Source organism: Poromitra crassiceps (assembly GCF_964638095.1).
Source record: "Poromitra crassiceps genome assembly, chromosome: 19".
Taxonomy (NCBI): Eukaryota; Metazoa; Chordata; class Actinopteri; order Beryciformes; family Melamphaidae; genus Poromitra; species Poromitra crassiceps.
In genome coordinates this window covers 24,376,341-24,388,512 of record NC_139646.1, presented here as the reverse complement: position 1 = coordinate 24,388,512, position 12,172 = coordinate 24,376,341, and the positions used below count along the sequence as shown (strand labels likewise).

Genomic DNA, 12,172 nt, shown 5'->3' with positions numbered 1-12,172 from the left:
ACATTGAAATGAATTATGGTCACCTACCTTCCTTAGCATAGTAATAATAATAATAAGCATAATAATTGTAATCTACACAATGTACACAATCTACAAAAACATGCAATAATATAAATGGTGTTGTGTTCACGTTCATAGCTCATATAATATAATGTATCATCGTTAATTTCAAGCTCAATTCTTACCCAGAGAAAAGGTACAGCACTGAAAATGTAGCAATAGTTTTTTAAACATCTTTATTTTAAAAGATGAAAAACCCCAGGTGCTTTAGTCCCAAGCTTCAATGTTCCTGGCCAATCCCGGCGCCACAGGGCGTGGTTATTGCTTATCCTATGTGGGGTTAGAAATCACGCTCCTCTGACACTTTGATGATCACATGCTAGCATAGTTGAGCCAGCATTTAGCTGATGCTGCCTGTCATCCACAGTAGGGCTGGGGGGGTATTGTTTGAAAGAATACGATACCAGTACCAATACCAGTACCCTTACACTGATACCGATATCTAAGAGTACTTTGTTCAATACCTTTGTGTGTATAGCGATATTTTTGAACATTTTGTTGGCCTCTCAGCACGCTGAACTGCCAACTCCGTCACATACACCACGGGCGACTTCACCACTGCAGACTGTATGGGCTGCAGCTGCTGCGGTAGTGTGGGCCAATCAGCAATCACGTCTCATATAATCGAAGAACGCTTGCGGTTATTGGCTGCAAGCAAAACCATACAAATAGTATTTTTTTCTAGATCTGTGTACAAATAGGATCGAATGCAGTTATTATTGTTTGACTGTAGAAGTGTAGATACTTGGTAACTGTGTTATTTCGGTCGATAAAGGTATATGGAGTACCGATACGTAGCCCTGATCCGCCACGAGTTCTGATCAAGTTCTGGGGGTACCAGGCTGATCACAGTGCAAGCATATAGTGTAGGACCAAGGTATGGATGACTCCCCACCAGATGGAAGCATGGTGATCTGAGACTAGTATTGATCGATCTGGTGTCACTCTGAACGATTGAACAGTTGGTGTGGTGAGGTGTTATCAGTCGAAGTATGACGTCGATAGTGTTCATTCCCGCTCTTCAGTTGACTAATAGTTAACTAGTTAGTCATTATGTCCTACTAGTATGTTTTATAATCATTTAGATTTAGATCTGAGAGAGAAAATGGCATCAAATGGAGGTCTTTTCTTAGAGGGCTATTGTCAGTGGTAGGGGTGGGACAAAATATCGATACTCACGGTATCGCGATATTTCCACTTGCGATACGTTATCGATACACTGGCACCAAGTATCGATATGTTTATTTAAAAAAAAAAAAAAAAAAAAAAAAATTTTTTTTTTTTTTTAATAAACAGGCTAAAATATTATGCTGTGTGTGGTAGTTCAAACATAGTTTCAAGTTGACGTTTATTTATGTTTGTAGTTGAAACAAAAACATAAATACTGTAGGCTACTGAATGGAAATGTTTGATCATTAATATCTACTTTTAGAAATTATATAGGTAGGTAGGTTATATAGGTTTTCTTGTTTTAATAATAATAATAAAAAGACTTAATGTGTAACTTTTCCTCCGTGGTATCGAAAATGGTATGAGTGAGTGAGTGAACTCTGAGAGTTCATGTCAATTCTGCTAATAAATACATAATACCTGCTTCTTGCCTTTTAGGGGTATTTTTTTCTCTTCAGTTACACAGGTATCGTGATGTATCGTCTTCCAATATATCGATTATCGCAGTATCGCTGTATCGTGATATATCGTTATCGAGGGCCAAGTATCGTGACGATATCGTATCGTGAGCTACTCAGCGATTCCCACCCCTAGTCAGTGGTTGTTGGTTTGATGTGATGGTTTGTACTTTGTATTCACCGTGAGTCACTCTGGGAAGCAGCATCCTCTAAAAGCCTGAGTGGAACTGTAAAAGGAGATGTATTAAATGCCGTAGTGCTTAAATCCCTGAGCCGGGCCCTGTGGTAGCTGTATAGCCGCTATCCTTCACATAGCATCGTTCCTCTTCTAAGTGACAGCCAAACCTTTTAAGGATCACTTAAGAAATTGCCTATGATGAGATTAATCAAAAAAAGTGAAGGGAAGTTGGCAAGCATTTGTGATTTTTTATTTATTTATGCATTCATGTTTTCAACTGGCTTGTGTTGGAAGGCGACCAGCTGCTGCTGCTGCTGCTGTTTGTGTAAAGGCCTGTGTGTTTAGAGAGACAGTCAGTAGCTTCCTCCTCCAGTTATTGTTTTGACTGTCGACTAATGTCTTCTCTTTGCACCCATTTGCTCTGCAGTGGTTCTCAAATGGGGGTCCGGGGACCCCCAGGGGTCCGTGGCACTTTGCCAGGGGGTCCGCGAAAAGTTTTCAGGAAAATAAAAAATAAAAACAATTTGTTTTTGCAAAAGCTTCATAGTTCAACGAAAATATTGTATGCTTTAAATCTAAAATGGTTTATGGATTACATTCTAACCTAACAAACCTATCAATTTAAAAATCAAGCACGTTACCGTGGAAACAATTAAGCTTAGCCCAAAATCGCAAATCAGAATGAGGGGGTCCCTGGTATATTTTCTATCTTGTAAGGGGTCCTTGGCTGAAAAACATTTGAGAACCTCTGCTCTACAGCCTCCGAAGGCTTTAGTTTAGCCTCAGTATCGTATTGCTTGTGAATGAGATGAGGATTACGCTCGTGGTCAAAAGGTATTTCCACCGTGCCCCAGTGACCCAGGCAGGGGTCACGCAAAGGGCCTGGGTCACATGATCACATCCATACGGCAGGGCTGCCGAGTTCATCTTGGCCTTTGTAGTTCTCTCTGTAGTTCTTTGTAGTTTTCTGTGACGCTCCTCACACAGTTGGGGGTGATTACTAATTTGTCACAAAACACTAAATGCTGTGGCTACCGATACACACACAAGAAATCCAACAGTAATCCTACAGCTTCTATAGGATTACTTCAGAGAAATATTAGGAATTATAGAGTAGAATATTAACATGTATAATCCCATAAGGCTCGTAAAATACATTTTCATGAGGGAAAAGGGGCAACGTGCTTTAACGTGATGTCTAGAAAGCCTGGATTATAAGAGATTAGCAGTGATCTCAGTGCAAAATGCATTGACGTTTTGAGTTTTTCATCGCACCTAGTGTATACACTACAGGCATGTCCAAAGTCCGGTCCTGGGGCCAATAGACTACATGCACAACTTCTTTACTTCCTGAAATTAGTACAGCTTCTTTATTTCCTGTCCTACACTATTGGATGAACTGATTAATCAGGTGTGCCTGATCATTGTTGTGACTGCAGCACACCTGACATTAATCAGTTCATCCAATAGTGATGACAGGAAATAAAGAAGCTGTACTAATTTCAGGAAGTAGTGGAGTTGTGCATGTAGCCGATTGTGTCCCGCAGACTGATTTGAAGTGGCCCTCGTCTTGTCTCTCAAAATAGACTATATGTGGCCCTCCACACAGTATTGGTTAATCAAGCAAGTTCAATTAGCATTTTTTCCCTTCACCTAACGATGACAACACTATGATACAGTTTGTACAGGAACCGAGTAGGAACAGCACATGCAGAACTAATGTTTTCAGATGGTAAACAAAATACAATTGTATTCATAACCCATATGATGCGAGAAGCACCTGGCCCTCCCGGCATTTTCAAATGATCTAATGTGGCCCCCATTCAAAAAAGTTTGGACACCCCTGCCTGCACTACACTGTAGTGACTACAGTATGTAATGTATGTTCCTCTTTGTAGAAGGAGTCTTCACTTGCAGCCCAACCACTTCTACTTTGGCCTGATATGTTTTGATGTGAATTGGAGAATATTGTTAATTTTGGCTATGAGGAATACAGATAAATCTCTCTGTGGAAGCCCTTTCTAAAACTAGTAGTTATTGAATATGAGAACATGGCAGACACATATTCACAGGGAAGGGTGTGGGGCAGGACATTTCCTCTAGATCAGCAGCATTGAAGGCATGGTATGATCACTGGATTTACATTTTATAATGCATAGATGTGTTTCATTTTTTTATTAAACAAAGATAGGGAAATGTAGGCTTATTGATTGGATGAGTAATGTCATAAACTGTACAGTATAGTTTGCTATAGCGAAAGCAGACAGACGGCACCACTCCTTTTTCCTTTGAAGCATAGCAGGGCTCTCTTGACTTCCTGTAACCTTCATTTGTCTGCTAAAAATACACCATGAATGAATAATAATTTTAATCGATTACATTTTCTCATCTTCAGAACTCTGACAGGATGGCGTCACAGGAGGGGGAGGAGCCACCTCTCGATGGCAGCCAATCCGACAGCCGCCTGAAGAGCAAGAAGCCGCCCAGCCTGGTCATAGCCATCCCTCCCCCCGAGGACCAGCGAGAGACGAGCCCCGCCCACGACCCTGCCAAACAGGTACCTGATTTCACTAACTTTAAATATCATTAATGTGCTTTACTCTTATGGTCATTGACTCTTTATTTCCTTTATCCCCCCGCCCCCCGCTTAAAAAAAGAAACTATTATTTAGTCATGAAAAATAAACAAGAAGAATATTGATAAAGAACCGAACCAATAATTGATAGGTGATGGATACAAACACAAGCTTCACCGACAACCTGGACACAAGTAAAAAAAAAAAAAGAAAAGAAAAAAAAGTTCAGTCAAAAGATAATAATTCTCACCAGCACCCACGCTGAGGTTTCTTCACCCTTTTGCCCCCGGATGTGTCATCACGTCACATGACTCTCCACTGCTGCTGTGAATATGCCTTATCATGTGTCATCACGTCACATGACTCTCCACTGCTGCTGTGAATATGCCTCATCATGTGACGTCATGTCACATGACTCTCCACTGGGAATATGCCGCATGCTGACCTCATGCTGATGCAGAGTGGTTTCCCCATGGGTGTGTTAGGTCACAGTTTGGAAAGATAGAGTATTATTATTGTACCTCAGGCTTCAGTCTCTATGACAACAGCATTTATTGTCATTGGGGCTGGGCGATATATGGACCAAAAATCATATCTCTGTATTTTTAGAATACTGAATGGCCATACACAATATATATCTTGGTATTTTCAGTTGTAACTGGTGATTTCACAGTAAAGGCAAATAACAGAACAGCTAGAACAGTTTGGTAAGTTCATAAAATTACCTCACTTTACTGTAATGCAGCCTTTAAAACTACCAGAAAAAGACAACGCTTATGCCATATCACGATATTACCATATCCAAAATCTAAGACCGTATTACCATATCCAAAATCTAAGATGACGATATCTAGTCTCATATCACAATATCGATATAATATCAATATATTGCCCAATGCCCAGCACTAATTGTCTATTATTAATTTGAGGTAAGAATAGTTAATCACAGATATCCAAAGTCTTTCTGCAACACCCGCCAAGCATATTGAATCACAAGGGATTTCAGGCTTTCAGCCCAGGGGGCGGTCATGCTTCAGGCACCCTCCTCAGGGGGCGGTCATGCTTCAGGCACCCTCCTCAGGGGGCGGTCATGCTTCAGGCACCCTCCTCAGGGGGCGGTCATGCTTCAGGCACCCTCCTCAGGGGGTCGGACATGCTTCAGGCACCCTCCTCAGGGGGCGGACATGCCTCAGGCACCCTCCTCAGGGGGCGGACATGCTTCAGGCACCCTCCCGAGGGGGCGGACATGCTTCAGGCACCCTCCTCAGGGGGCGGACATGCTTTAGGCACCCTCCTCAGGGGGCGGACATGCTTCAGGCACCCTCCTCAGGGGGCGGACATGCTTCAGGCACCCTCCTCAGGGGGCCGACATGCATCAGGCACCCTCCTCAGGGGGCCGACATGCTTCAGGCACCCTCCTCAGGGGGCGGACATGCTTCAGGCACCCTCCTCAGGGGCGGACATGCCTCAGGCACCCTCCCCAGGGGGCGGACATGCTTCAGGCACCATCCTCAGGGGGCGGACATGCTTCAGGCACCCTCCTCAGGGGGGCGGACATGCTTCAGGCACCCTCCTCAGGGGGCGGACATGCTTCAGGCACCCTCCTCAGGGGGCGGGCATGCCTCAGGCACCCTCCTCAGGGGGCGGACATGCTTCAGGCACCCTCCTCAGGGGGGCGGACATGCTTCAGGCACCCTCCTCAGGGGGGCGGACATGCTTCAGGCACCCTCCTCAGGGGGGCGGACATGCTTCAGGCACCCTCCTCAGGGGGCGGACATGCTTCAGGCACCCTCCTCAGGGGGGCGGACATGCTTCAGGCACCCTCCTCAGGGGGGCGGACATGCTTCAGGCACCCTCCTCAGGGGGGCGGACATGCTTCAGGCACCCTCCTTTTCAACCGGATCAAACCAAGTTCCTCACGTGAAAAACATACTTTGTGCGGTTTGTTAAGAAGTTGAAAATAAGGAACTGAAGTCCGAGCCTGAAATAGCACCTTAAGACATGTACAGACAGTAGACTGGTCAATATCATATCGACCGACAGACACACGGCTACAGAGCACATTCTCATGAAACTGATACTCCACAATTTAAACACACCATCATCATCATCATCATCATCATTCCTCTCTACTCGTACCACAGCACCAGCAGAGCTGAAAGCCGGTGGAGAGGGCAGCGTGCTGCTCTCTCTGTTGCCCTCTACGTGTCACTTGCTTGGGCAGGGTGGCATTTGGGACAGCTGCCTGGCGGTTTGTGGGCACAATGCCATGCATTTCCCCCCTGCTGGGGCCCCATGCTCAGACTACAAACCGTAGCATTTCAGGCTACACGCTAGTCAAAGTAGTCAAAGCTTTATTAAGCGTGGTGAAGCTTGACTGTTTGCAAGAGACTCTAGTAAAATAGTCAGATATAGCACAAACAATCCCAGGCATGTGCTAATGGCTCTGTCAATAGTACACAGCGTCATGAAGCAGCAGAAATATGGCGCACACACACAGGCTACTAACTGTGGTGTTTCCACTGCATAGACAGCCACAAATACTAATTAGTGGGGTTTGGCTCAACCGTTGCCAGGAGCAGATTTGATCCTACATATACGGTACATCAAGTAATCTCTTAAATATTATAATTATATGTGCATTTGTAGGTGTGTGCCTCCTGTCACTAGTCATTTAATTTCCCCAAATTACCAGCAAGGGATTCTAGCCAGATCATTCCCTCACGAGAGAGAGAGAGAGAGAGAGAGAGAGAGAGAGAGAGAGAGAGAGAGAGAGAGAGAGAGAGAGAGAGAGAGAGAGAGAGAGAGAGAGAGAGAGAGAGAGAGAGAGAGAGAGAGAGAGAGAGAGAGAGAGAGAGAATCAGGTATGTGACGGTAATGAGCAAGTCACATTATTCTTAGGAATTTTAGGATTACAATGCACCATCACAACCAGTGACCCAGCAGGATATAAATAGACACAATGCACCATCACAACCAGTGACCCAGCAGGATATAAATAGACACAATGCACCATCACAACCAGTGACCCAGCAGGATATAAATAGACACAATGCACCATCACAACCAGTGACCCAGCAGGATATAAATAGACACAATGCACCATCACAACCAGTGACCCAGCAGGATATAAATAGACACAATGCACCATCACAACCAGTGACCCAGCAGGATATAAATAGACACAATGCACCATCACAACCAGTGACCCAGCAGGATATAAATAGACACAATGCACCATCACAACCAGTGACCCAGCAGGATATAAATAGACACAATGCACCATCACAACCAGTGACCCAGCAGGATATAAATAGACACAATGCACCATCACAACCAGTGACCCAGCAGGATATAAATAGACACAATGCACCATCACAACCAGTGACCCAGCAGGATATAAATAGACACAATGCACCATCACAACCAGTGACCCAGCAGGATATAAATAGACACAATGCACCATCACAACCAGTGACCCAGCAGGATATAAATAGACACAATGCACCATCACAACCAGTGACCCAGCAGGATATAAATAGACACAATGCACCATCACAACCAGTGACCCAGCAGGATATAAATAGACACAATGCACCATCACAACCAGTGACCCAGCAGGATATAAATAGACACAATGCACCATCACAACCAGTGACCCAGCAGGATATAAATAGACACAATGCACCATCACAACCAGTGACCCAGCAGGATATAAATAGACACAATGCACCATCACAACCAGTGACCCAGCAGGATATAAATAGACACAATGCACCATCACAACCAGTGACCCAGCAGGATATAAATAGACACAATGCACCATCACAACCAGTGACCCAGCAGGATATAAATAGACACAATGCACCATCACAACCAGTGACCCAGCAGGATATAAATAGACACAATGCACCATCACAACCAGTGACCCAGCAGGATATAAATAGACACAATGCACCATCACAACCAGTGACCCAGCAGGATATAAATAGACACAATGCACCATCACAACCAGTGACCCAGCAGGATATAAATAGACACAATGCACCATCACAACCAGTGACCCAGCAGGATATAAATAGACACAATGCACCATCACAACCAGTGACCCAGCAGGATATAAATAGACACAATGCACCATCACAACCAGTGACCCAGCAGGATATAAATAGACACAATGCACCATCACAACCAGTGACCCAGCAGGATATAAATAGACACAATGCACCATCACAACCAGTGACCCAGCAGGATATAAATAGACACAATGCACCATCACAACCAGTGACCCAGCAGGATATAAATAGACACAATGCACCATCACAACCAGTGACCCAGCAGGATATAAATAGACACAATGCACCATCACAACCAGTGACCCAGCAGGATATAAATAGACACAATGCACCATCACAACCAGTGACCCAGCAGTATATAAATAGACACAATGCACCATCACAACCAGTGACCCAGCAGGATATAAATAGACACAATGCACCATCACAACCAGTGACCCAGCAGGATATAAATAGACACAATGCACCATCACAACCAGTGACCCAGCAGGATATAAATAGACACAATGCACCATCACAACCAGTGACCCAGCAGGATATAAATAGACACAATGCACCATCACAACCAGTGACCCAGCAGTATATAAATAGACACAATGCACCATCACAACCAGTGACCCAGCAGGATATAAATAGACACAATGCACCATCACAACCAGTGACCCAGCAGTATATAAATAGACACAATGCACCATCACAACCAGTGACCCAGCAGGATATAAATAGACACAATGCACCATCACAACCAGTGACCCAGCAGTATATAAATAGACACAATGCACCATCACAACCAGTGACCCAGCAGGATATAAATAGACACAATGCACCATCACAACCAGTGACCCAGCAGGATATAAATAGACACAATGCACCATCACAACCAGTGACCCAGCAGGATATAAATAGACACAATGCACCATCACAACCAGTGACCCAGCAGGATATAAATAGACACAATGCACCATCACAACCAGTGACCCAGCAGGATATAAATAGACACATAGCATCATTAAAATGCACCATCACAACCAGTGATCCAGCAGTATATAAATAGACACATAGATCACAACCATTGTAAGAGCGCGTCCACCGAGCAGTGCGCAGGCTCGCATCTTCAGAGAAAAGCCAAAAAGCCATTTATTAAGAATGATTCACTGATGCCCCAAAAAGTGTCACTTGATGACATCACAGATGAATGTTGCTGTCTTCTGTCCAGCTTGGTGAGAGACTCACTCATCATCTGAGCAACATTTCTAGATTCTGTGAATTCTATGTTAGGGTGGATTTCCCCTGCTAGAGCCCCCATGGGGGGCGGAGCAGGGCAGGCACAGTCACATGACCCGCGTCCTCCCCTCTGCTGGCTTCAGCACAGTCACATGACCCGCGTCCTCCCCTCTGCTGGCTTCAGCACAGTTTATGGCTCGCTTAGAGCCCCATTAACTCCGGGAAGGACAAGGCAATTAGACTAGTGGCTGCAGGCTCAGGTAATAATGGCCTCTCTCTCACCTGGCATAATGGAATAAGACAACTGGAACGTTTCCTTCGCCTGCGGGTCACAATAAAGCACAACAAGTACAGGCAGGTGTGTCAGGCAGCAAAGCAGAGGTGTTGCTTTGTCCTGTGCACAATGAAACATTGACGGAACACAATCGCGTCGATGTTAAAAATGTGCACATCATCTGAAATAGCACTGTCATTTATTACTGGGTTTTTAAACGGTCCTTCTTACCATTGACCTGAAGTTCTGTAGCTATTACACTCAATTAGCCAATTAGTTGCTTTGGTAGTCTCATAATGGCCCTAGTCATTTCTTCTGTTACGTTCTGCCAAGTCTTTGTATTCATTTCTCCGTTTTTGAGGCTCCGGCAATAATTCGTCCTTTTTTCTTATTCTCTGTAGCATAACCCAATCAATTACTGTAATAGTCTTATAATTACCGGGTCATTTATTTTTTCTACCCCCGCCCCTTTCTGTCTCTGCCTCTAGATACCTGGCTGTAATAGTCTTACGGTTGTGTTGTCAAGCTACTGTACAACAGGTTCTTGTAATTAATTACGGTATGCTAACAGTGACTTCTTCTCTCCTCTCCTCTGCTCAGCCACTCCGTCCATCTCTGAAGAAAAGCGTGAGCGTTCAGGCGACCGGTCCCGTGACGCAGAGCGTCAGCATGGCCGCCGACGGGAGCTCCGTGGCCCAGGAGAGGAGGGCCAAGTTTGGGAGACAAACGTCACTCTCACAGAGCATCCGCAGGTAAGATGGCAGGTTTGTAGGCACACAGCCTGCATGTTTCTGTTCTTCTCTGCTGAGAAGGTTTGAGGATAGAGGTGAGAATTGCAACGGGAATGATGTGTGTGGGTGTATAATATCATCCTCTGCCTCAGTGCTTCCCAACGTTTTTACCCCATCACTCATGTGTGTTAATGATTCTCCTACATTTGTTCTATAACCTTTAGTTTAATATGCAGACATACAAGTAAATCCCTACAAAATATATGTTTGACTGAACTGCCGTACTGTGTGTGGGCTTGGCATCTTTTTTCCTTTTGTCACTGGGCTCCCCTAAACCTGATACCAGAGTGACAGCAACTGGACGTTTTTGAGCCATTTATCAATAGCTTAACAGTGTAACAGTTGACACCGCAGCGGGTGTAATGTAACAGTGTAACAGTTGACACCGCAGCAGGTGTAATGTAACAGTGTAACAGTTGACACGGCAGCAGGTGTAATATGGCAGTGTAACAGTTGACACCGCAGCAGGTGTAATGTAACAGTGTAACAGTTGACACCAACAGTTGTGGTCAATCGATAACCCTGCTTGTCTTTTCTGGCTTCATGTTATAAATCCTAAACATCTTTGAGAAATATAGTCTAACTAGTTTCCTGACAAGTCGTGTAACCTTCATTCAGTTAACAAGACTAGGTCTCAAAACCTAGTATATGGCTGGAGTAACATTCGTGTGACATTCACATTTATAGGTTCTGCCCCAACTGTTGTGGTCCAGCCAACAAAACCTGTCAAAAACATAATGTAACCTCCTTGATAATTGTGTTCATCAATCTATTTCACTTTATGCACTGATAAATAAACTCCCAATGTGTTAATCTCTCATGTCAGATGGTTTCTCTCTCTCTCTCTCTCTCTCTTGCTCGCTCTCTCCCCCTCTCTCCCCTTCAAGGGGTACAGCGCAGTGGTTCGGGGTGGGGGAAGATGCCGAGACGAAGCAGCAGGTGTGGCACAGGAAGAGCCTGCGCCACTGCAGCCAGCGCTACGGCAAGCTCAAGCCCCAGTACAGAGAGCCTGAGAGGGCCACCAGCATCGACCAGGGCCTGGACTCCCCAGCCACACACAGGATGCCCAAGGTCTGCTGCTGGCCTGCTATCAACTACACAGTAATATGACTTCATATGCTGGTTAAAGGAACACTCCGCCCATTTTCAACCAGCTTTGTATCATTAGAACATCAGTAGTATATCAGAAAACTGTAAACGGTTTTGAAGTCTGTCATTTAATTTGACAGTTATTGAGTGTTAAAGTGTGGACCAGTGACATCACTGGTCCACACTAACTCAAATTAATAACTCATTAACTCAAATCAACTCTCAATAACTGTCAAACTATTCATCATTCATCTAGTTTGACAGTTATTGAGAGTTG

General features: G+C 44.6%; 1 protein-coding gene across 1 annotated transcript in view; it reads left to right on the top strand.

Annotated features, from left to right (window-relative positions):
* The window catches only part of LOC310794148 (inactive rhomboid protein 2-like), an 81,674-nt gene that overhangs the window by 40,665 nt on the left and 28,837 nt on the right, over positions 1–12,172 (top strand). Inside the window, exons 3-5 of the mRNA XM_083656055.1 lie at positions 4,262–4,423; positions 10,616–10,767; positions 11,694–11,877. Coding sequence (XP_083512181.1) covers positions 4,274–4,423; positions 10,616–10,767; positions 11,694–11,877 — 486 coding nt within the window. The 5' untranslated portion in view covers positions 4,262–4,273. The remainder of the gene's footprint in view (positions 1–4,261; positions 4,424–10,615; positions 10,768–11,693; positions 11,878–12,172) is intronic.